The sequence below is a fragment of the Anabrus simplex genome, chromosome 7 (genome assembly GCF_040414725.1).
Source record: "Anabrus simplex isolate iqAnaSimp1 chromosome 7, ASM4041472v1, whole genome shotgun sequence".
Lineage (NCBI taxonomy): Eukaryota > Metazoa > Arthropoda > Insecta > Orthoptera > Tettigoniidae > Anabrus > Anabrus simplex.
Window position 1 is genome coordinate 334634165 of NC_090271.1, and position 27040 is coordinate 334661204.

General features: G+C 37.7%; 1 protein-coding gene across 3 annotated transcripts in view; it reads left to right on the plus strand.

Moving 5' to 3' along the window:
- LOC136877620 (fibronectin type-III domain-containing protein 3a) overlaps positions 1–22706 on the plus strand; it is a 384749-nt gene extending 362043 nt beyond the window's left edge. For all 3 annotated transcript variants that reach the window (XM_067151798.2, XM_067151799.2, XM_067151801.2), the window contains 5 exons: positions 1943–2146; positions 5920–6086; positions 16532–16659; positions 18821–19012; positions 19346–22706. In XM_067151798.2, coding sequence (XP_067007899.1) covers positions 1943–2146; positions 5920–6086; positions 16532–16659; positions 18821–19012; positions 19346–19474 — 820 coding nt within the window. In that variant the 3' untranslated portion in view covers positions 19475–22706. The remainder of the gene's footprint in view (positions 1–1942; positions 2147–5919; positions 6087–16531; positions 16660–18820; positions 19013–19345) is intronic.
- Positions 22707–27040: the final 4334 nt, after the last annotated feature.

Below are 27040 nucleotides of genomic sequence, written 5' to 3' on the forward strand. Positions count from 1 at the left end.
ATTATAGTGTTGCCACTAGGACAATACAAATCTGCCATCATTGTTTAACAGGTTATAAAAGAAATACTATGTAATAAACCATGTGAGCATGGAATATGAAATGTCTTTCACACAGAGTGCATAAAGGAATTAAGAAGTAAATAAACGCACACGATGCTATTGTCTGTATAAATGGTTTCTCAAAATTAATATTGAAGCGCGGATGGCAGCTACCGCTATGTTTGTCAACAGATGTTTTTCTAAACCTAATGAAGTCCAAAACTGTGATAAGAATTTAAGAACTGTTCTCCGAGCTCCCACCATCAAGCCTGTGACTGATATATTTTGTAGTCTATATTTTTCTTTATAATACAAGATCGTAGGGTCATAAATGCTCTTCTTCTCTAAATTCACTTCTTCCGGTTGACAGAATGCGATTCAGATCGCACCGTTGGGTCAATGATCCTTCCGTTCTTGTTTTCTGATTTAAAGGCAATAATATCTATTCATCTGGTGCTTCCCATTTGCTGCCAATCCAGACACTTTCTCGTAGACCATATAGTGTCGCTTTTTGAGGGTGGTGCCGATTATTCCTTAAAACATCTCCGAATGGACAAGCACACAGGACATGGGCAAGTGTTTCGTGCTGTCTGTGGCAACGCCAACAGAGGGTGTTGTCCTGGGACCTGCCCGGTAGGGAGCGAACTGCAACGATGTTGATTGCTTCGCGACTTTCTGAACATGACAGATCATGGTGATCAGATATCCACTTATTGTTTGGTGTATATTCCTTAAATAATGTGACAACCTTACCCTTATGGGGCAATTCACTCCAGTGCAAAAATTCATATTCTCGCAACTGCAAGCTCCAATCTGTAGATCTTCCCCATGTCATCTATGGTCTACCTTGTCTCCTCCAGCCTTGTGTATTTCACTGCAATTGATCCTTCACCTTGCCTCAGCGTGTGCCCAATCCATTTCCACTTCTCTTCTTGACTTGCTCAACTATTGGTCTTTGATTGGTTATTTCCCAAAGCTTAGTATTGGATATCATATTTAGCCTTTCTAATATGTTCTTCAAACAACAGTTCAAGAAGGTCTGGAGTTTGTTGTTCAACTCTTTGGTCAATTTCCGTGATTCACACCCGTATTGTGAGGACGTAATGCTGTTGCTAAGTAGCTGTCAAGCTACGTATGAATATTTGGAAAAATAAGTAAACAGACCAGATTTGGAAGGACATCAATTCTCTTCTTGTGATAATCGGGACAAATAAGAATAGCATGAAATAAATTAACTGACAGGCTGTGAAGGCAGTTGTTGAAAGTATCCAGTAGGTTATTTGCTCTCAGTTGTATTGTGCAGCACCGACTTTCTGGGAATCAAAATGGCTGGTTGATTCTTCTCCCAACAAACTGCAATCTAGTGACGAGAAATTACTGATCTTATCATTATGAGAGTGAATGGCTTTGTAAAACATATATGAATTTACAATCCATGTAAGTTAAGAAAGCACATGTAGACCAGCAGCTTACCAGTAAAAGTGCACACAGATTAAAAAAAAAAAAATTGTGCGAGTCCAAATTTTCCTTACAACTACGGACTGATGGCAGAGAGAAGAAATGTGGCTCAGTTGATTGTTATGTTCCAAGATTCTGGTTGTGGGGTTGATAGAGAATAGAGAAAAACAGTATGGGCTGTTTTCTGAGGTTAAAGTGGGTGCTTCTCTGGAACTAAGCACCAGCTGATGTCAAAGAGAGTGGGGGAACAAGGTTAAATGTTTCCAGACTTGAAACAGTCAACAGAGTTCAGATAATATTGATTGAGGTGAAGTGTCGTATTGAGCACAGCAGGTGACAGATCTTGCAGCTATTATGCTAACAGGAAAAAGAGAGAAAAATAATTGTATATGTATGTGATCCCTGGTATGGTATGAAAACCTGTAACCAAATATCTTTATTCTAGGTGTAGAGTTCAGGCTGTGAATTGTGTTGGTCCAGGCCCTTTCTCACCTGTCTTGCGAGCGTCCACTCTTCCTCTTCCCCCTGCACCTCCAAGACTGGAATGTGTTGGGATAGGACATAACTATCTGAAGCTCAAGTGGGGTGATGGCAAGAATCCTGACTTCACCCAGTACACAGTTGAAATGGAAAACCATTCCTCGAAAGAGTAAGTAGAAACTTTTATAGTCGTCACTATATCTCCACTGTGCTCGGATGGCTCGTATTCATCGTAAGTTCGAAAAGTTCCTTTAGTCTGATAATTTAGTTTAAATTGTCCAGCTCCATGACTAAAGGGTTAGCATGCAGGCCTTTGGTCACAGGGGTCCCGAGTTTGATTCCCGGCAGTGTCGGGAATTTTAACCATCATTGGTTAATTTCGCTGGCACGAGGGCTGGGTGCAGGTGTCGTGTTCATCATCATTTCATCCTCATCAGGACATGCAGGTCGCCTACTGGTATCAAATCAAAAGACCTGCAACTGGCGAGCCAAACATGTCCTCGGACACTCCCGGCACTAAAAGCCATACGCCATTTCATTTTTTAGTTTAAATTAATATTGTTTGAAATATTTAGATGCCAGTTGTTATTATTGTCACCTCAGGGTGAGTTTTACTCTCTGTATGATTATTTTTGCTATGCTGATGTTTTGTTCCTATGTTGTCTTTTTTACTATAACAATCCTTGAAAAAGCATGTGGTGAAACAATGAAGAAAATGCAGGTTTACACCTGGCATAAAATCTGTCATAGAATTAGATAGGTACTTGTCTATCCAAAATAAGTGCCAATGAGTTCATAGTTTTGCTGTTATGTCTTATGTGGTGTGTGTCTTTGAGGTCCAGTTTTGTCAGCACTTGCTTGACAAGTTGTTAAATCATTTTAACATTCAAACTAACAAAAAATGTGTTTCATCAACAAATGTTAACATTAACAATTTGTTAAACTACATGTTAAGTTACTACATGTTGCCCCTTGTTAAATGGTCTAACATTTACTAACTGTTCCAGAATAGCTGCTGTGAATTGTGCTTTGGATGTGGAATTGCTGTATTTAGATGTTTTCCTGTTGTTTTAGGTGCAATAGATCGTACTCACATAAGAAGAAAATCACTTGGAGGCATTTCTGATAAAAGAAAGCTTTTGCGACATAATGATTTTGAAAATCTGTATGGTGCAGAATTCCTCCACAAGTTATAGTCGTTAGTAAGGTAGCTGAAAATTGGAGTGAGATTAGGAATATCCCACAAACAAACACTTATCTCTTTCTCCCATGCTTCAGATATGGGTAACTTGAAGACTTTATGCTGTCTTTTTTTGCATAATGATTGGAGACAGTGCTGGAATTTCAGAAGCTACAGTTAATAGAATTGTGTGTAGAGTTTCTGCACTGATAGCATCAATGAGAAGGCGGTATGGAACATTGCCTTCAGTAGAAGCACGTCAACAGATTAGCCAAGGCTTCTATGAAATGTGCTGTTTTCCTAGTTTTAGGTCCAATAGATCATACTCACATAAGAATCAAATATCTTGGAGGCAGTAGAGCTGAAATATACTACAATCTGAAGGGATATTTTTCTATTAATGTTTGTGAATAATTATCCTAGTTGGTGGATGGATGGCCAGGTTCTATATATGACAGTACGATATTTAATAACTCCCCTATCAGAGCACGGTTTGAAGTGTATACAAATTATGAAGGGATTCTGATAGGTGATAGAGCCTCCGTGGCTCAAACGGCAGCGCGTCGGCCTCTCACTGCTGGGTTCCGTGAGATTTGTGCTGGACAAAGTGGAGACAGGACAGGTTTTTCTCTGGGTACTCCGGTTTTCCCTGTCATCTTTCATTCCAGCAACACTCTTCACTATCATTTCATCTGTCAGTCATTAATCATTGCCCCAGAGGAGTGCGACAGGCTTTGGCAGCAGGCACAATTCCTATCCTCGCCGCAAGATGGGGCTTCGTTCATTCCATCCCTCACCCGGTCATTGACTGAAAAACAGGTTGTAGGTTTTCACTGACTTAAACAGCAAGCGTGCTTTTCAGCTGAGCTCAAGGTCACAAATAACCATAATTTCTGAAGTTTTGATGATTTTTTTTCTCTTTCCAATTTGATTGTGATTAGTGATGGACAGAATTGAATATAATGAAGTCGAGAACTTGTGAGAATCAATACTTACATACAAAACCATATTCTTGAGTTCAACATTACCTTTAAAAGTTGATGTAGGCCTAATTTACGTGGTACAAGATTTCCAGAAACTGACTACGAACAGTATACCGGTGAACAAATTACAATGGAAGATTAAAAAAGGAAGGGATTTCGCCATCATGTTGGGCGCTTTTCTATCTAATGTGCTTTATTTTATTATATTAGAGAATTAAAATAGAGTCTCTTTGGCTCAGGCAGCAGCGCGTCGGCCTCTCACCACTGGGTTCCGTGGTTCAAATCCTGGTCACTCCATGTGAGATTTCTGCTGGACAAAGCGGAGGTGGGACAGGTTTATCTCCGGGTACTCCGGTTTTCCCTGTCATATTTCATTCCAGCTACACTCTCCCATATCATTTCATTTCATCCGTTATTCATTAATCATTGCCCCAGAGGAGTGCAACAGGCTTCGGCAGCCAGCACAAATCCTATCCTCGCCGCTAGATGGGGGCTTCATTCATTCCATTCCTGACCTGGTCGACTGACTGGAAACAGGCTGTGGATTTTCATTTCAGAGAATTAAAAACTACTTGTGGTTGATCGTTGTTTGGTTTGACGTTGTGTACTAGATTTTTCAAACAGTTTGGCTGATCAAAGTTGCTGAACTGAAAGAAGTTTTCACACGAAACTGATGAAGTTTCCGCAGTAAAGTTTGGAGATTTTCAACTCTTATACCGGTACCGGTAATTAATGTTAGCCGACACCGCGGTCTGATTTGCCTGCTCCTTACTCGGAGGGCCCGGGATTCTATTCCCGGCCAGATTAGGCACTTTTACCTGGATATGAGGGCTGGTTCCAGGTCCACTCAGCCTACATGATTACCTTTAATTGAGGAGCTATTCAATGGTGAAATGGTGACCCCGGTCTAGAGAGCCAGGAATAATGGCCAAGAGGATTTGTCACGCTGACCATGCATCACCTCGTAATCTGCAGGCCTTCGGGCTGAGCAGCGGTCACTTGGTAGGCAAAGGCCCATTGCGGCTGTAGTTTAGTTTGGTTTAGGAGTGTTTATAAGATTATAATTACCGGTATATATATTTCATTTTTGTGATGTTCAGCCAAATTGTGGATGGTTTTCATTCGTTCCCGAATTTTCCTTTTTCCCGTGTTGTACATTTTTTCCCCAGTGGTCCCTTCAAAAACGGAGAACCGAGGTTCCACTGTATTTCAAATAGCAACCTTTTTCTACCGTATGAACTCTACATAGAATATACAGTAGTTTAATATTCTGGATCCTTGTGGCCACCTGCAATTTATTTCTCTCTACTGTTTAGAAAGGCAGTAACATAACTACTGTACATGAAGAATATTTAAGTTAATGGAAAATTATGAAAATATAAAGAAATATACCCATTTAGAATTGGGAATGCAGCAGCCCTGAAGATGCTTTTCCGTAGTTTCCCATTTTCACACCAGGCAAATGCTGGGGGCTGTACCTTAATTAAGGCCACGGCCACTTCCTTCCCACTCCTAGCCCTTTCCTGTCCCATCGTTGCCACAAGACCTATCAGTGTCGGTGCAACTTGCCAAAAAAAAAAAAAAATTGATTATATTAGTCATTAGGGGCAAATTTTAATTGGAATATCTGAAGACTTGATGTTCGTACAAAATACCTGGTTGTTAAATACAATAATTTATAATATGTAACATGTTAGACATAATTTTTCTGAACAGTGCTTTACTTCGGTGAGAAAAATCACTTTATGATGTATTTTAATTGTAGCCTTTATGTTGCAGTTTTTATACGGTATACCATGGAACTAGCCACAGTTGTAAAGTAAACCGGCTCCATGAGCTGACAAGATATAGGTTTCGTATTGCTGCAGCCAATGATACTGGTCAAGGAGAAAGTTCTGAACCACAAGAATTTTCTACATGCATTGCCCCTCCACCATCTCTGAAAGGTGAGCTAATACTTCATTTATTACACCTTGAATAACTATAGGTACACATGAATAATAATGGGAACATGTAAGATAACAATATATTTTCTCCTTTTTTAGGGTCATCTGTCACTCGTAAAGTATTATAAAAATATTATCTGCAATAATGAAGGGTAATAGGAAGTAAAATATATTTGATATAGAAGAGATCCTCAGAATTAATAATGTTTCTAGAATTATGTTAATTGCTGCAGTATAGAATGTAATTAATTATCTTCAGAAATATACTTACCATGAAACTACTACCTTAGATGCCTTTGAGATATGTAGAACAAAAGTAGGTTTCTTCCATTGCCTACTTTTGGTTCGTTTGTGTTAACACTACCTCACTCATTCAGTTTCATGACGCTACAGCCGATGAAGGACCGTGGCCTCTCCAATAGCGCTTGCCCACTTCTCTCTCCTTCTCCACCCCTGGATCCCTAACAACTCCAAATCTCTCGAGACGTTGTCCATCTTGTTCTTGGTCTCCCCCCACCAGGATGTTTGGTTGCTCGGTCCTGGTCCATCCTGAAGATGTGCCCGAGATACCGAAGTCTCCTCTTTTAGGCCTCTGCGACTATCTCGAGGTCACCGTACAGGGCATAGACTTTTTCGTTGGTCCTGATGCGCCACTCTCCTTAATAGTGAACCACGCCAAAGATCTTTATCAAGATCCTTCTCTCCCACACCCGTAGAAAGTTCTTGTCCCGCTCGTTTATGGTCCACGTCTCACACGCATACAGTAGAACTGGATGGATTATAACCCGATACACAGTGAGTTTCAATCTTCTGGACAGCGTTGCAGTAACTTCTGGAAGGCAAAGTAACACCTGTTCCTAGATTCCACCCTAGCCTGTATCTCCTCACTGACCTTGTTGTCCTCAGCCATGATGATGTTTGAAGACTTCCACTTTAGAAGTTTTCCATTACCTTCCCTTATTCCTACCCATGTTCACCTTAGAGGTTTCCAAGTCATACTTAAATTTTCTTTGTGCTTACCACCAGTCCCATTTCTGCATCCATGATATTCCTTCATCCTAAGAGAGATTGTATTTTGTATTTGTATTGTATTATTTTCAAGGATAAGCTGAAAATAGTGGACCATATGATTATCTTCTCATTTAATTGTCAGTCTGCATACCAGTAGTTCTCCTTTTATTTCAATCTCTCTTCAGTCAGTCACCACTGATCTGCATTTAGGGCTGTCACCCAGGTGACCTAGCCTTAAATAATTTCAAAGAACTTGGAAATTTATCAAACATCTCCATTGGTAAATTATTCCAATCCCTAATTCCTCTTCCTATAAAAAAAAATATTTGCCCATATTTGAATCGAATTCCAGCTTTATATTCATATTAATATTTTTCCTTCTTTCTCTCTGCTGACAGCTCAAAACATACCTGTTAGCCCAGCGGCTCATCTCATTACTCCCAAGTCTTCCCAGCCCAACATTTCTGTAATGCTACTCTTTTGTCACAAATCATGCTGCTTTCATTTGGATCTTTTCCAGTTCTTAAATCAAGTAATCCTGGTGAGGGTCCCATACACTGCAACCATACTTTATAATAGAGATCTTACCGGTGACTTATGTGCCGTCTCCTTTACATCTTTACTACAACATCCTTAATGTGATTAACCCAATGAAGATCTTCCCTTATACAGTACTCTCACCCCTTTAACACAGTAATTAAATGTGAAAGAACTTTTCCTCTTGATGAAACTTACAACGTGACTTTTCACCCCGTTTACCTTCAGTACTATTATCTGCTGTCCATCTCACAATATTTTCTAGGTCCTTTTGCAGTCACTCAGAATCCTGTAACTTACTTATTACTCTATACAGCATAACTTCATCTGCAAAAAGCGTTATCAGTTATTCCAATTCTTTACTCGTATCATTTATATATGCAAGAAAACATAAAGGTCCAATAATACTTCCTTGCGGAACCTCCCTCTTAATCAGGACAGAATCTGATAATGTCTCGCCTACTCTTATTCTCCGAGTTCTATTTTCTAGGCATTTAGCCACCCATTCTACCATTCTTCCATTGTTGGATGCGCTTGTGAATGGTCGGCTGTTGAGAATGCTCTTGCATTATCGTAGTTATAAAGTAGTTAAGAGAGAGAGAGAGAGAGATCCATCCATTTAGTGCTAATTATATATTGGTGTTTAGTGCTTGTTGGTAGAAATTGGGAGTAGTGATATTTATTTGAATTTTATATCAAGTAGTTCAGTTGGTGTTCAGCAGATTATGCTATCTTGGTTAAGTAGGCTAGCTAGGTATACTTTGTTTCAAATTTAGGTTTAGGAAATAGTGGTAATAATATTAACTTTTTTTAAACATTTAAATATCTGTAGGTTCGTTAGATTATAATAAGGAGTTCTAACTTCTGCAGCTTTTACATTCGAGCAGACAATAGACACGGAATTTCATATAGATATTCATTCAAACTATCACGAAGGTAATAACTTATTCAATTAAATAACATGATACGCCAGTAAACTTCAATTTAAAAAAAGAAGTTAAAGAGATTACAAGGTATTTCACTGTGGAATTGCTCAACAATTCAATTGTTGACGATTGTTTGCTGCATTCTGACGAGATTTAAGAGCAGAGGGTAGCTGAGTAAACAATAATACAAGAATCAGCTGATTACTTTATTCCCATAATTTGTAATTCCAAGTCCCCAGCATACTTCGTACTTTGCACCTTTGATTATTCATCGAGTAAAAATTGATAATCAGATTCCTATATCCCAATAATGGCAAATCAGTTCCCTGGCGTAGATTCAGTAGAAGATTTTTAGACAAATTATTGTAGTCAACCTCTTATTTTTCAGCATTTCAGGACACTTTTATTCTCCGCCCCACATAGTAGTAAAAATAATAGTAATCTACCAGCTGTAAAAATAACATAACCGCATTTCAGTTAAAAACTGTGGTGTGGATACGTTATATTAGATAATATCTTGCCTGGTATAGGCCTATTTGTGTGTATCTTTGTGTATGGTAGCCCTCTTGCTCCTTCAGCATTTAACCAAACAGCAGTTTTCATTTCTGTTACAGCATAGTAGGATAAAATAGTACTACTAATAATCTGTCTACGTATTTAGCTTTGTTGGTAATCTTTGAGTAGTTCTTGCATATTTCAAACTTTAATTGTAATTTCCATTTCTATTTGTGCAGTAATAACCTGTTGTAATTACGATACATCTGAACATAGTTTAAAATTATTGTAGTGTATTGTAGGGCACAGAATCTGTGAGAAATAGAGAACTATCAGCAACCAAAAGACAGCACGGATAAACTAGTAAAGACCTGAATAGATCCAGGCACAAGGTCACCCACACAGGTACCGGCTGACAGAATTCAACGATAACGAATGCCTACCCAATAACCCCACTTGAGTGACTGCCCAGCAACTCACCAACCCACACCAACCGCGAGAAAGGGTAAAAATAGAATACTATTCATGCCACAGGCAACTACCAGCCTCACAATCAGCATAGACTAGTCATCGCGTAGCAGAAACACTAGCACATCACCAACGACAGGTCCTAGATCATAATACCAATCACCAGAATAATTCGCCTACAGAAAGTATAATTTCCAATACCATGTCAAGATATCGCACCAATTAATAATATGGTCGACCCACAAATTACCGCAGAAGAATTAATAACTTTAAATAATTCAGAAATAGTTACAAGGCAAAGGTTACTAATACAACACAGTGCATATTCAATTCAAAACCTCCTTAAATAATTCACCACAGTTAGGTTTCCATAAATTTAGGAAAAGCAGTACTAGCATAAAAACCATACCAATCAGGCCATAAGTCAGAATTAGCCATAAATATTCACATACGACACAGGTAACACGATCATGGGCCAACCACACTAAACCAGAAACAATCAAAATAGAAGGCCTTATATAATAACGATGGTAGTACGAAATAAATCACTATACATGTCGGTACTATACTGCTCACACATGTAAACACACGATGGTCAAGCTTAAAGTTAGGTTAATTAAGGATACGGTTCACACGCCAGATACAACACAGCAGAACAATATTTAAAACAGTAGGTTCCTATATAGTATGTTGGTACGTATGCCACACAAGTACACATGCTAGGAAATAATAATAATAATAATTATTATTATTATGGTAAGTCTGAGAACAGAATTATAAGGCCAGGACTGATAATACAATAAAGTGTTCTTAAAGCACAAACTATCACACGTTATCACACCGTAAACATATTTTCAAGTGCACTTCACACGAAGAATAATTATCACATAAGCACACCAAGCAGAAATTAAAATTAATGCACACCGAACTAATAGACAATAGACACACGCAGGTAGTGAAAATATCAAAACAGATAAGCCATACGAAACACAGAGAGCACACCACAAACCGTAGTATGCTCATATCCCAAACCCAATTGATTTGTGTCCGAAAATAAATACTCGGTACAGTTTCAAGATCCACAATAATACAACAAAATTCCGAATTAACGCAATTATGCAGTACTCACCAATTTATGAAGACATAATATAGGAAAAGATACAAGGCACCTGAGAACAGGAAAGCAAGGAGGCAGCTCACACCGGAACATAACAGCTGGTGAGAGGGCTACCACCCGCATACACTTGACCTGAAACAGTCACCAAAACAGCAAGAAGGGGAAAGGCACAGAACTCCGCGTTGAAATTCACATGAAACAAAAGTTATTCAAAATAAACAAGACGAATGCATTTCTTTTACAATAGGTTTTGTTTTACATCATTTTACCACACCATCCTTCTTTCACTCAGTCAACATTCTGATACAGTAAAGTGCAGAATACATTTAAGGAAGGATACAACAGACCTTCGGAAAGATACGAGCAAACGGCACACAAAACAATGAACCGAGCTCTGCTGCCAAGAACTGGTTGGTGAGTTGCTGGGCAGTCACTCGAGTCATTTCACCCAGGTCATTCATTTAACGTGGGGTTATTGGGTAGGCATTCGTTATCGTTGAATTCTGTCAGCCGGTACCTGTATGGGTGACTTGGTGGCCTTGTGCCTGGATCTATTCAGGTCTTTACTAGTTTATCCATGCTGTCTTTTGGTTGCTGATAGTTCTCTATTTCTCACGGATTCTGTGCCCTCTAATTTAACCCACATCCACGGTTTGGGCTAAACTCCAGCCCCAGAGAAGACACCAAGCACGCCTTCGTTGCATCTTCGTCAAGCGACCCAACGTTAATGGCGGGCAACAATAGACTAAGACTCCGCCAACAAGCAACGCGAAGCACAGCAAGGAGGAAAGTCAGCGAGTCATGGAAGAAACTCGCCCCACACCTGGCCCAACACCAGACCAAAAGATAATGATAGAATATAACTCCGGGAACAGAGAAGATCCAATTACAGTTAGCGACATAAGTCGCACAGGAAATAAAATTAAAACCGAGTTGGAATAAAATTCCGAAGTGATACTAATTTCAATGGCAGTTTACCCAGGCCAAAAAGGTGGTGGAGAGGGGCTTAAAAACGTGTCCCCACTGGGACAGTTCTATTACTGTGAAATATTTCTGTAGTAACTCTCTTACTAGAATTCTGTTGTAGTAATTAGGGTAGACTTAACTGCAGTTTAGAATTGTGTGATTCTTGTGTATTCCTTTCGGTTTTTAGTAATTAACAGCAATTTTCGTCCTGTTAGTATGTTTGGGGATAAAAATTTAGTAAAACTAAGTAGTATTATTTCATTTATTTATTAAACACAATGTGTACAATCAAGTTTTTCACCACTCTGTCATTTCTGTGATTAGAGATTGAGGTCTGTTTACACTTTCCACTAAATGGTATTTAGAGCATGGATTATTGCATTTCTTGCAAACACAATCCTTCTTGGGTTCATGGAATGCCTCATTCTGGCAGATCCTTCCATGAAACCCGTGGACAGCGAATCATGTATATAGATGTCGAAGTTTGAAATTCGGTCCCTTCCAAATTTCTGACTTCATTGCATCAGTCTCCATTATTTCTTGGGGTATCTTGTCAGCTTTTTTTCCGTCTCTCCTCGATGATAGTTTTATATGCATGCGTTTCTGGTATATCAAAAATGTGCTTTATGTCTTCCATGAAGAAGATTTCTGCACTATTTCTTGAGAATTTTGATATTGAGAGAGCTCTCTTAATAAATCTCGCTTTGACGCTTTCTAGCTTCCTAAGGTTGTTCACCGTCAAGTAAGGCCAAATTAATTGAATACCATATGTGGCAGTTGGCATAACTTATGATGAACTATGATCGGTGGAAAACAATAAATAAAAATGTGAACAGACTCTGGGATGGGTTAATTGTTGAGGCATGTGAAGACAGGTTTGTATCTTTAAAGGTTGTAAGGAATGGTAAAGACCTGCTATATTATAACAGAGAAGTAAAGAGGCTAATAAGGAGGTTCAGGTTGGAAAGAAATAGAGTTAGAAATGGCTGCGGAAGTGAGGAGAAATTGAAGAAACTTACTAGGAAATTGAACCTAGCAAAGAAGTCAGCTAAGGATAACATGATGGCTAGCATAATTGGCAGTCATACACATTTTAGTGAAAAATGGAAGGGTATGTATAGGTACCTTAAGGCAAAAAAAGGTTCTAAGAAGGGCATTCCAAGAATCATTAATGAATAAGGGGAGTGTGTATGCGAGGATCTTCAAAAGGCAGAAGTATTCAGTCAGTGATCTTTGAGTACTATCCCAGACAATATATTCTCCGTTCATTTTTTTTTTCAAGTAAGTTATTTTATTTTTCCTTTTTTTTTCTTCATTTTTTTTTCATTTTTTCCGTAAAGAATGGCTAAGGAACGCAAGTGTAGGAACTGTGGGTGTGGCGAGGCATTGAGGGGTATGAGGGAGGAGTTGGAGAGTTTGAGGGAGATAATTAGAATTCTCACAGAAGATGGGAAGGAAGATAGGCCTACCTCAAACAATGTACAGGTTACAGTAGGTGTACAAGAGGGAGAGGAAGGAAAGGGGACAGTTGTAGAAGACAGGTGGTCTAATGTTCTAAGGGGAAGGAGATTGCAGGCTAAGGGCTCTATTCAGGATCAGAATTCAGGACAGGTGTCTGTGCGAAATCGGTACGAATCACTCCAGGTAAAACAACAGAGGGAAGATGAGGAACAGGGAACTGTTGTTGAGATGTGTGGAAGTAGGAGGAATGGAAAAGGTAGGAGAGGGAAATGTAGAGTAGAGGATAGGAAAAGACAGGTGGAACAGGGTCATGGGAAGGAGAAAAGGCAGGAGGAAGTAGCTTCTGCAGCTATCAGGAAAGATAGGGCTGACCAGGAAGGGATCAAATGAGTTGGGTAGGATTGAGGCTCTGGTCATGGGGGATTCCATGGTTAGACATGTGGGGAAAGTGTGTGGAGGAAAGGGAACCAGGGTAGAGTGTTATCCAGGAATTAGGTTGAGGCAGATGTTAAAGAAAGGAGAGGGAGGAGGGGAAGGAGAAGGTGGTAGTGTTTCATGTTGGTACCTACAACGTAAGGCAAGCTGATATAAGTACCAACATAGTTGGGGATGTGTGGGAGCTGGTAAATGCAGCACGGGTGAAATTTAAGGAAGCGGATATTGTTATCAGTGGAATACTCTGTAGGAGGGATACTGACTGGAGGGTGATTGGGGATTTAAATTTGACTATGGAGTGGGTATGTGGGGAAACTGGGAGTGAAATTTCTATATCCTAATGGGTGGGTAGGAGATAGGGATCTGCACTCAGATGGCCTTCACTTAAACCGCAGTGGTACATATAAGATAGGAAATTTGTTAGGAAGGGTAATAGGGAGGTATATTCAGGGAAACGGGGTGGCCTAGGGAACAGTGATAAGGGTACAGAGATCTGGGAGTCGAGTAGGGACGACATAAAAATGTTAGTGTTGAACTGTAGAAGTATTGTAAAGAAAGGAATAGAATTAAGTAATTTAATAGATATATATTTACCAGATATTGTAATAGGAGTTGAATCATGGCTGAGAAATGATATAATGGATAAAGAAATTTTCTCACGGAACTAGAGTGTGTAACGTAGAGATAGGATAGGAATGGTAGGAGAGGAAGTATTCATCCTGGTGAAAGAAGAATTTGCAAGCTACGAAAAAGTTAAAGATGAGAAATATAAAATTCTAGGTTTAAGGCTCATTTCTAAAGATAGTAGGCAACTTGATGTCTTTGGAGTGTACATACCGGGAAAGAGTAGCGCTGACACGGATTCAGAATTATTTGATAAGATAATCAGCTATGTGGGAAACAGCATGGGAAGGAATGTGATTGTAGCGGGAGATCTGAATTTACCAAATGTCAATTGGGAAGGAAATGCAAATGACAGGAAGCATGACCAACAAATGGCAAATAAGCTAATATGGGAAGGACAGCTGATTCCGAAAGTGATGGAACCAACTAGAAGGAAAAATATCCTGGATGTGTTGCAGTAACACCAGATGAGCTCTATAGAGAAGCAGTGATCACGAAGCTGCTTTTGTCATAGTAAAAAATGAATGTGTTAAAAAGGAAGGTATGCTTTACTCCAGTATGTGGTGCTTTTACTGTGAGTGAACGCGCTCTCATTTGCTGTCTGTGGGTCAAAGTCAGCAGCAGGGAGGTAAAGTGTACAACAGTGAAACAAACGGTTTTTACTTACCAAATTATGAAAGGAGGCTGTAGTTCGTGTTAAGGAATCCCAACAATTATGTTTTGATTCTTGTTTGGTGTGTAAGTTCACCTTGTACACAGCATTTTAAAATTTACTCCAGGGATAATAATTGCAAGCGGATAAATCGGGAGGACTGAGGGGGCCACAAGTATCTACTAATGACTTTGTTCTGTGGAAACACTTTGTGAATTTCTCTCATGGAATTATTTGCAGTGTTGAAAAAATGCAAAATCATGCTCCCTGTAGATTAATTCTCTGATAAATGGTGTTATAGTATGATATTCATGTCAGTAACTTAATCAGCTGTATTCTGGAAAACCATTGGTCTCACAATTCTTTCACCACTGATGGCACGCCATTTGTGGAGGGGCACTTCATGTACAAAGTCAGGTTTAACAGCACTCCTGTAATGAGTGTTTTGTGTACACACATAACCAGACCTCGTCCGAGAAAAAGAATATTAAATGCAGGTCTATTTGTACGCTGTATACATTCCTCAGACTTCATTCACAAAAATGTACACATACATTTGAAGACCTCAAGCCACAATTATTTTATATGACTAAGTAGCCTTTTGCATTGATCTAAATGAAATTCCCACTTCTTGTGCAAGGTGATGAAGTGATTTTTTTTTTAGGAGAACTTTCCACCAAACAACGACCAATATCACCTAATTTTTCTTCGATATGAACGCTACACTGCTTTTTTTGGTTTCTTAGGCTGGTTATTTCCAGATTGCTAAAATGTATTATTTATTATAAAAATTATAGGTCATTTTATGATTTAGAATGTTTGAAGCAACCATCTTTGAACTTCATGAACAGAGTTAACACGTATGAATCGTATGAATCATACATAAAGACACGCTGTGCAATTGAAAATGTACAAGCCATAATATCCTTCATGACTAATTACAGAATTCGGAAAAGATTTGGGAACAGCTGAAATACGATTGTGGCAACATCAACTAGCAGGAATGTGTGTGTACACACAAAACAAAGGCTGGGGTCTGAGAACAAAAGATGTGATGGAACTTCACGCATTTGGAGTAAAGCTTATCTGAACAGCCTGTAGCTGCAAGAAGATGCTCAGTTTTCTTATCATTGAGTCCAGTTCACACAGCCATGGCCCACTTCTAATTGCTATGGCAGTAGAAATCCTTGTTCAAATTTGTATGTCTTTGTTTCTTGTAGACTAAGTGGGTAGCGCTTCCTCTTTGCCAGAATATGCAAGAATAGAGCTCAGCATATTTCTGTGTAAGCCTGTGAATGAAGTTCTTTGCTTCTCTATGAAGAATATTCATTGGCCAGAGGACAAATATAATCATCTGCAAAATGTAGCCATTTCACAAGTTTGAATTCAACTGCTTCTGATGCAGTGTGGTCACATTTTTCCATGGAGAAGTTTGCTGTGATTTGGCTCAGGGGCTACCCATTGTTACTTCATCTGTCTCACAGGTAAAGCAGCGTTATTGCTTTTACAAACATTTGGTATGTGATTATGGTGAATTTGATACATTCTTTTCCTATTCTCTGTCTAAACTATTGACTTAAGAACTTTGTGTATTGAGTCCAGTCTTCATTCTTTTTGGATAAAATCTACTTTTATTTTCCTCTTTGTTTTTATAAGAATATATTCTGTTTCCTGTTTCTTTAGAATTTCATCCTCCCTTCTTCCCTAACTTTGAGTGAAATAATTCATTGATGTATCTAATACTGTGTTATAGCTCCGAAGGTGAGTGACGTTCACCTTAGAAGTTGTACAGTGGAGTGGAGTCCGTGCAAACCATCTTGGACAGACCCTATAATTTACCAAGTGCAGCTAGCTCGCCTCCGAGACCAAGAGTATAAGCAAGTAAGTGATAAACAAGGTCATCAAAGCCAGAGTGCTTAGAAATCCTGCTGAAGTCTTTATAACTCTCCATAATCTTCGTAAATATCATGTTGAAACTATATACAATAGAACCCCTCTTTAATGTCTTTACAGGGACCTGATTTTTTTAACCTTAAATGGGGGTTTACTCCAAATCAAGGTTTCGGTAGAAAGCACACCTTTTCCAGAGATCTTTGCCTGTATTAACATAAAATGTACCATCGTACAGTATTAACACAGTGACAACAAGGAGTATCTACCCTACACACTGCACTGTAGTTAGAGTTTGTGCCTCATTTTGACAGATTTTTGCCTGTAAATGCAAAACCACTTCAGTTTAAGGTTGTTCTTATAACGTTATACATGATTTTCTATAAAAGTTTGGAAAGATACTAAACTCGCACAAAAACACATTAAAATCGGTATGAAGCAGCAATCAGTTTGTTTAAACATTTTCACGGATGTTTTCCAAGCAACGGCTTACTCATTAGCACGTATTTTTAAATTCCAATAGTCTGAACACGCATATTCGGTTTCATTCTTAAAAATTGTAATAGCATCACTCCAGAATTTTGTGGCAAACATTTCCATTTTCTTACTACAAACGGCGTCGCCTAACCTATAGTAGGTTTACCATGCACATATTGTGAAAACATGTTTCAAGCCCCCTGTAGAATACTGATAATATTTTCACTATAAATTTACATGGGAATAGCCTTTCTGAAATTTAACAAGATGCAAAAGTACGTAACATAACATCTGAAATTAGTTATGCACACTGCTGTATCTTGAGAAGGAGAAGTATCACATTCTTATTTTATTTCAGTGCATAGTATTAAAATTAAGCAATCATTTACTTCAGCCTTTATTTATAAGGAGTTAACAACTGCTTTCATTGGACTTATTGCGAAGACATATTATCCCGATGTTTGATTTACACCAATCTTCATAAAAGGAAAGAAAATTCCACCTAATCAATACATTTATTTTCTTGTAAAGTATTACAATCTAGGACCGGTTTCGACCCTTCATAGGTCATCCTCAGCTATATCAGAATCACATTTGCATTTCTATCTTATACCTCTGAAAGACCTTCATGATATATATCAGAGGTATAAGATAGAAATGCAAATGTGATTCTGATATAGCTGAGGATGACCTATGAAGGGTCGAAACCGGTCCTAGATTGTAATACTTTACAAGAAAATAAATGTATTGATTAGGTGGAATTTTCTTTCCTTTTATGAAGATTGGTAAATGTCAATACGGAAAATGAAATTCATAAATCAAGATGATTTACACCAGTCGGAATCGTGAGGAGACTTCAGGCTCACTCAGGATCAACTCGCTCGCATGTAGGAAGGAATCGATACGGAAGATGATCGATAGCATTCAGTATAAATGCTGAAGTAGAGCGTATGAATATTGATAACAGATAAAGACTAATGCCAAATTTGGCCGTAATAACAGATGAATCATTAAAAGGGTTCTCCTTGTAACCGAAGGATATTGCACAGATTAATGTAGCAGTTTTCAAAGGTTATAATAACATTGTCATTAAAACGGAGGTTCTTCTCCATCCACAGAACAGGTGTCCAGAAATAAAAAAGTTCCCATAAATATAAATAGCCGATGAAAATATGAGCATTATTTTATAACACAGAAGCATTTTAAATTTTATTGATTAACAAATATTGCCGATTTATGTGCTTATTATAGATTTTCTTAAAATATGTATTTACAAAAAATGTGAAAATATGTGTTTTTATGTGAAATAAGATTTTTATACTTGGGGATGCACAATAGGAATAATGAACTTTATAACTTGCTTTAAAACTTACGCAAAGAAAATGTAATTACACAAAAATCTGCTCCTAATATCATTTAGTTTTTGCTAGTTGTTTTATGTCGCACCGACACAGATAGGTCTTACGGCGACGATGGGACAGGAAAGGGCTAGGAGTGGGAAGGAAGCGGCCGTGGCCTTAATTAAGGTACAGCCCCAGCATTTAGTTGATATGGTAATATATAAGAAATAAATTGACAAGACAGTACAAGACAAGACCTATTTGTGTTGGTGCGACGTGAAGCAAGTTAACAAATAAATAGAGCTTACACCTTGCCGTGTTTTTTTGTTTTGTAGGTGTACAGAGGAAGTGAAACTAAAGTACAACTGCATGACCTGGACCCAGGTACAGAATATAATGTTAGAGTGTGCCCCATTAGGCAGACAAATAGTGGAGACTTACCAGGTGCATATTCAACTCCAGGAGTCTTCACTACAACTGCACCAGAACCTGTGATGACTTCAAGTCCCAAGACAGTCTCTACACAGGTATGTGGAAAGTCTTTAGATATATTTTGTTGGAACAACTAAAGTGTAAGCCTGGGAATTACACAGAAAGGATATGTAAGCAATTAGAATTTACAAAACAGTACATGTGGAATCTTGGCACAAATTTCTTAGTAAAATTTGTTCTGTAAATTGTCAGTTTCCCTGCTTCAAGCAAAAAATTCCTGTTTTTATTTCAAAATTTCATAGGTTCATTGAGTATCAACATGTTAAAAATGGAGGTGCATTATTTTATGTTGAGGTTCTTTATTAGTCCTGAATTACAACATTTTTGACACAAATTTTAAGTCTAAAACTCTTACTTTATTTTTACAGATCGTGGAGACAAAGTCGATGACTGATCAGCATTTGGCCATCATAATTGTGATTGGGTTCTCCTTCGTCGGAATTCTCATAGCAGTGGCCATGCAACAATTCATACACTGGAGCAAATCTAGCCCCTGAGCTGCGTCACATTGCCATGGTATGGATTACAGCACAATGCAGCGCTTTACAAGTGGTGTTGCCCTCGCCCCCTGATATTCCACACTAACTTTTATTTTTTTAATTATTTTCTTCATGGACCATTTTTATATCATTATTATTATTATTATTATTATCACTGTTATTATTATTACTATTATTACTATTATTCATCTTGCTGCTTTCCAACCAGAGCTTGGGCATGACAAACAAGGGAGAACATTAAGAGGTTGCTAATATCTTCATATTATTACTATCATTAATGTTGTCATTATGGCAGAGTATTGTAGAATGAAGCACAAATTGCATTTACTTTTCCATTTCTGTTAGGTTATATGTAAAATAGTTAATCAGATGTGTGTGTTCCTGTCTGTTTTTGATTCCTAATGACTATAAATGAGTTTGTTACATGTCATATAAAACAAAAGAGCTTACACCTTATTGTTGGTTTCAATTCTTTTCATCAAAATAAGACAAGCAGTTATGGATTTCTAGATTGTATGTTGAGAAGGGGAAGTTTCTGTAACTTCATTTTCTTGTAAACATACCATACTAATTTTTATCATCTGTGTATTTACACTGACTAGATTTTGCTGCACATTTTATCAGACAAAGTATGTTTCATTTGTATGTGAGTGTTTTGTTAGTTATGAATGTTTAGGTCTTGACTTTATTGCTGTTTATATTTTGAATTTGATGTACTTTGTCAGGCATCACTGGTACTTGTTAGATGTTGGAAACACTGTCGTTGTGGAGCTGGATCTTGTCACATATAACCTAATTGCTATTGTTACTGATTCATTGCTAACATCACTGTGAAACTTTGTCTTCCTCTATTATTGTTTTGTAAAAAAAAATTAAAAATGGAATAAATTTTTTAAAAAATAATTATAATGGGACTTATAGATAATAAACTGTATATACATATGAAATTAGAATGCAAAATAGGCAATACTTTTTTTTTTTTTTTTAATCTGTGGAGATTTGTGTGCCGAGATCTTGAATGTGTTGCTGTTGTACCATTTATGAGTATTACTCACTTTTCCTAATTTTATTTTGTTTTGTTTTATTAATAATAAGTATGTGTACACTTTTGAATACAAAAGTGGATCAGAGGAAGAAGTTAAAAAGTTGTATGGACATTTCTGACCCAAAGTTAATTTGAGTTTTAATTCTTGTAAGGCTATGAATCAAGATTCCTCTGCACAGTTTATCTCCCTCTTTTGATAGTCACTTTATAACTAAACATGGCAGTCGACATTTAAAGGCTGATTAATTTTTGTATCCAAAGATGTGCATGAAATGTTTTTGTGGAGTTTTAAAATAACAGCTCTGAAACTTGGACCAAATTGTTTTAATATGTTTTCTATTACTTCCTTCAGGTACTATTTCAGAAATTAAATTGCTCTCTCATCAACTATTATTGTCTTGTAAATAGACAGTTGAAAGAAGTTACCTTATTCCATGATCTAGTTTGAGAATCTTAATTTAGTCGTGCCGGGCTAATAAATTCCCACGCTTCCTTCTACTCTGTGCTAACCCCTGCATGCTATATACAGTACAAGGCCTCCCTTTTCGTCTCCTCTGTGGTCTCCCTGTTGTTTGTCATGATATTTTAGCCTTTCTATGTGCTAAAGGGGATAACATTGTGGACATTTGTACTTGTACAGTTATATTTTGTTTTCAATATATTGATGATTATTTTTGCATTTTCTTCAAGAGTCTATTTCTATTTCATCTTGAATGTATTTTGTCTGTACTGATCTACTTGGTTGTACAGACATAATGTGACTGTAATGTCTGTGGTGCTAGAACTGTTGCTCATGTAGCATATTTATATTGAAATATGTTTATATTAGCTGAAATGTTTATGAATGAAATAAAATATAGGAAAGGAATGGCTTATTTTTAAGAGGAAACAAGTCAAGAATAGTTTTTATTATTATGCTGAAGGATAAGTAAAGACGAGAATGAAAAGCTCATTAAAGAACTTTCTGTTTTATGTCATCAGATGATTGATTGTACATTTTGTGTTTATTAGTTTGTCTGTGTGCGTGAATGCGTACATGTGTGTATTGTTGAAAATATGTAAATTTGCTTAAATGCCTTATTTCTTATGTGTGCAAATAATAAAGAATTACATGAAAGATTTTTATGCTGCATTCTTTAGAGAAGAGAGAAATAATCATGAAGATTTTATTTTGTTCCTGAGACAAGCAGCAATATTGCACAATAACAAAGAATACACTGCTGTTAAGTTACCTTGGGTATTGGTGCCGTACCAGGTTTTGTGGTCAGTTGAAGACCACTAATATTTGTACATAATCATTATATTATACATTGTGTATGGTTACAGAGGTATTAAATTATTCAAATGAAATTTTCAAGAGATAAGTTTGTGAATGGATAATTGAAAATAATATATATGTACCAGTAACATAAAATGGAGAGAGTATGTACAGTATAATGGTTGGAAAGCAGATTCCTTTATATCATAGGTAATATTAATCTATTATAATTATTAATAGATATTAAGAGATATGAGTAAAAGAGCCAAAGTGTTTTCCATAGGACAGTGAGCCCTGTCCACAAAAAAAGGTTAATTTTTTCAGCCACCTGACGAGCAGGTTTTTGGTACATTTGCTCTTACTCAAGTTACTATGAATACATATATAGAAAAAACAATATATATAATAAAAATATATTTTATGTAAGTGTATCAATGATACTCTTCTCCAATATATAAGTCAATTTTTCTGCAGTATAATAAAAATGATAAAAGTTCTATTGGGAAGAAATGTATTTATCTCAGCTCTTCTGATCATTGAGCTCTCAGTCATACATGACATAAGTGAACTGGATGCCTTTTTTGGCACCTTGTATTTTCTATGGTAGGGTCAGTAAATGGGTTTATGAATCAAATGACACTAACATTGTATTCCATACAACATATCCAGCATCTTTCATACCTTTTTAAAAAATTCCATTCCTAAATCTGTATGTAAGTATAGTGCATGGAAATGCAATTGTGTAGGATTATTTTATACCTGATATCCAGAAACGAAATTTGAAATGTTTTGTGTTGATTCTATTGGATGTCAGATACTTAAGTTCTATACTTCACTGAATATACAGACTGCATAAAATGTGAAAAAGGTATTGAAGTAACGTATTGTAAACTTGTCCAAAATTAAAATTGAGGCCGCAAACATTTTTTTCATTGTGTTCTAATTCTTCCTCTCTCCACTATGAAACATGTGTTCCTTTCTCTTTAGATCAACATAAGAATTTGAATTCATATTTTTACTCTTCTCACATAATATGGAATATGGTTTGATATATGATGTTAACATATTTAAACCACAAAAATATTTATTCATTGTTGTTTTTGTTTCTAAAAATTAGACGACATTGATTCAGATCATCATAACTTTAGATCGTGAAATTGTTGCTTTGATAAAAATCAAAATAATTTTGAAAAGCGGAAATATATAATAGTCATTTCTTTTCAATCTTTTAGGATCTAGGCTTTTAACACATTTATGACGGGCCCCGAATGGAGGCTGCTACCCCACGTAGACTGGGTAGTTCAAGCCTCCAAGAAAGAAATTACACTGCTGCATTCAAACTACTGTAACTCAAAAATTATTCAAGATATTGACCTCAAACTTGGGACATGTATTCACCTTGTTGCTTAGTAGTCTGTTCGGTGTGATACCTTTTAAAGCAATACCATTTGTGGCTTCATTTAATAGTCTTTCTTAGTGATGGGCAGTCTGAGACGAGGTCTCGAGATTTCTCGAGACTAGTGCAGGCACTGTTTCTCGCGAGAAATTTCGAGAGATCTCGAGAGCGTTGTCACCGCATTGTGCGGCGAACAGGGTGTCGTAGGCCTACAGTTAGTCGGAGCTGAATGTTGTTTGTGCCGAGTATGCGAATAGCCAACTACAGGCCTTCTCTATTTCATAAATACGTGTCAACAAGCGACTAGGGCGTTCATTTTTACTGAGTTCTATTTTGACGCAGTATAACATAATTATAAAGGATACGCATTCTGGCACTGTATGCACTGGTAGGTACACGAATGAGTGGTTTAAGTACAGAACCTGACAGCTACTGTAGGTACACGTACCTGGATACTAGAAGCGTGCATTATTCAAACTCGAGACGAGGCAATATGCGCCATGCTGCGTATGCAACCACCATTACGCATGAGTGGAATGTGTAATCTAAAGTGCTTCAGTTGGTTCCAATTCTTTCGACAGATAGGTATACATCGTTATCAGACCCCAGATTCAATAACATATGATCACTGCTTGTGTTTAGCGATATTTTGGTGACGAAGGATGTAATTCCTTACAATGTTATAGAGTATTCCCGGCATAATTAGGTACTTTGATATATGACGGTGCAATGTAAAATTGTACTAGTTGTACGCAACAATTTGAAGACGATGTCTGAAACGCAACATAAGTTGTGGATGTCGGTTATTTTGAAGAGATATCACATAGCAGAGCCCGCTGTGTTACTTCTTCAAAAGAAGTAAAATACTTCTGGGATGATCCGGCACTTACAAACGCATAATATCAATGAGGAGGAATCGTCGCAGAACACCTCAGGCCTGGTCTGCATCACAAGAAGCTACCCTGTCGACTAGTGATGGGCAGTCTGAGACGAGATCTCAAGATTTCTCGAGAATAGCGCGGACACTATTTCTGTAAATATGTTGGAAGATAGTCCGCCTAGTCAATACTATTCATTTATTTACCTTTCACCTTAACATCTAGTACATGTTTCGAGAATATTATGCATTCTCTTCCTCAGCTAGTGGATTATTGTATACTGAATTTTAATCCACTAGCTGAGGAAGAGAATGCATAATATTCTCGAAACATGTACTAGATGTTAAGGTGAAAGGTAAATAAATGAATAGTATTGACTAGGCGGACTATCTTCCAACATATTTACTGTTACTAAGTCAATACAGATCCAATCCCGACCATCATGGTCAAGATTATTAATAATGACACTATTTCTCGCGAGAAATTTCGAGAGATCTCGAGAGCGTTGTTTTCGCCGAGTATGCAAATAGTAAACCACGCACCTCCTCCATTTCGTAAATACGTGTGAACAAGCGACTAGGGCGGTCTATTATCTCATTTCTAGCGAGGTCTATTTTGACACAGTATAACATAATTATAAAGGATACGCATTCTGACATATTATGCAGTGGTAAGTACACGAATGAATAGGCTAAGTACAGAAACTGACGGCTACTGTATGTACACCTACCGGGATACTAGACGCGTGCATTATTCGAACTTGTGACGAGGCAAGATGCGCCCTACCGAGCTCAATAGCTGCAGTCGCTTAAGTGCGGCCAGTATCCAGTATTCGGGAGATAGTAGGTTCGAACCCCACTGTCGGCAGCCCTGAAAATGGTTTTCCATGGTTTCCCATTTTCACACCAGGCAAATGCTGGGGGCTGTACTTTAATTAAGGCCACGGCCGCTTCCTTCCCACCCCTAGCCCTTTCCTGTCCCATCGTCGCCGTAAGACCTATCTGTGTCGGTGCGACGTAAAACAGCTAGCCAAAAAAAAAAAAAGATGCGCTCTGCTACATATGCAACCACCATTATGCATGAGTACCACTGCTTGTGTTTACCGATATTTTGGTGACGAAGGAATTAATTCCTACTCTATTCGCGTCATATGTGAAGTTATCATAATTACCCAACAACAACAAGAGTACAATAAGCAATTCCGTGGAAAGGAAATATTACAAGAAGTACTACTAATTTAACATTCTAAATCCATCATCATCATAAACAGATTCAGTGTTTCCAGTGCTTAACACTACCACTTACAATACTATAGGTTGAGCTTTCTACTAGCTTAACATTCCAAGTGATAATAAAGTGAAGTCAAACCATCATTACCCTATAACTATAACGACAACAACAATGAAAGAAAATATGACAAGAAATACTACTAGTTTAAATTTCTAAATCCAGCATCATTATACACAAATTCACACAACCTAAGTATTTCCATTATTTAACACTATGGCTTACAATAATATAGAACAGGTTGAATGTACTACTAGCTTAACACTACAAGTGATATTAAAGTTAAAACATAACTACCCAACAACTACAACAACAAGAGTACAACAAGCAATTCCATGAAGAGAAAATATTAGAAAAAATACTACTAGTGTAACATTCTAAATCCAGCAGAAAATCACAAATTCAGTGTCCGTCGTTTACAGCTTTTACTTTTCACTTTACACTAGCACTAATCAACATCTTAAACGATTTGACACCGGAAGAGAGTCTATCAAAGACTGCTGCAGGTAACTTTTTTTTTGCTGTTGGTTTTACGTCGCACCGACACAGATAGGTCTTATGGTGACGATGGGACAGGAAAGGGCTAGGAGTGGGAAGGAAGCGACCGTGGCCTTAGTTAAGGTACAACCCCAACATTTGCCTGGTGTGAAAGTGGGAACCACGTGGGGTTCGAACCCACTATCTCCCGAATACTGTATACTGGCTGCACTTAAGCGACTGCAGCTATCAAGCTCGGTGCAGGTAATTTATTCCAATTCCTTATGGTTCCGTTGACGAAGGAAAACTTGCCCGCATCAGTATGCTGGTTATTATTACACTACTGTAAGTGACCATTGCTAACGGGATATTTCCCATTTGTGATGTATTTGTTAATAATAATAATAATAATAATAATTAGGTACTTCGGTATATGACAGTGCAATGTGTAATTGTGTCTAGTTGTACGCGACAACTTGAAGACGATGTCCGAAATGCAACTTAAGTCGTGGATGTCGGTTATTTTGAAGAGATGCCACGTAGCACAGAACACCTCCGGCCCGGTCTGAATCACAAGAAGCTACCCTGCCGACGATTGTGAGGCATTCAGGTAGGTTTACATCCTAATAACAGTTAGGCTACCGGTATTAACAAATTATACGGGTTATTCTGCTAAGAAGTCCATCTAAAATAACTCGTGAACAAAGATACTGACATTCTGTCTTTACTTTCGTTAATGGTATTAAGGAGCTCATAGTTCAACATGCAGTGCTTTCCTAGGCTTTTGACAAAATTTATCATCACGCATGTTTCCATATGAGAACTGCTGATGATAACTACTAAGCTTACACTCGTAGTTACTGGGACGTCGCATCGCAACACTCGCAGCACACGAGAATCGGTCTCGAGAGCGTTGCCCATCACCCCTGCTGAAAGAATTGGAGCAAAGTCGGGCATTTTAGATTACACGTTCCACTCATGTGTAATGGGGGTTGCATATGTATCAAAGCACATCTTCCCCGTCTCAAGTTTGAATAATGTACGCCTCTAGAATCCAAGTAGGTGTACATCCTATCTACAGTTATTCACAAAGCATGCAGGGTTATTAAGCTAAGATGTCCATCTCAAATGAGCCGTGAACAACTTAAGATATTGACATTCGGTTATCACTTTCGTTAATGGTATTAAGGGGTTCGTAGTTGAACATGCAGTACTTTTCCAG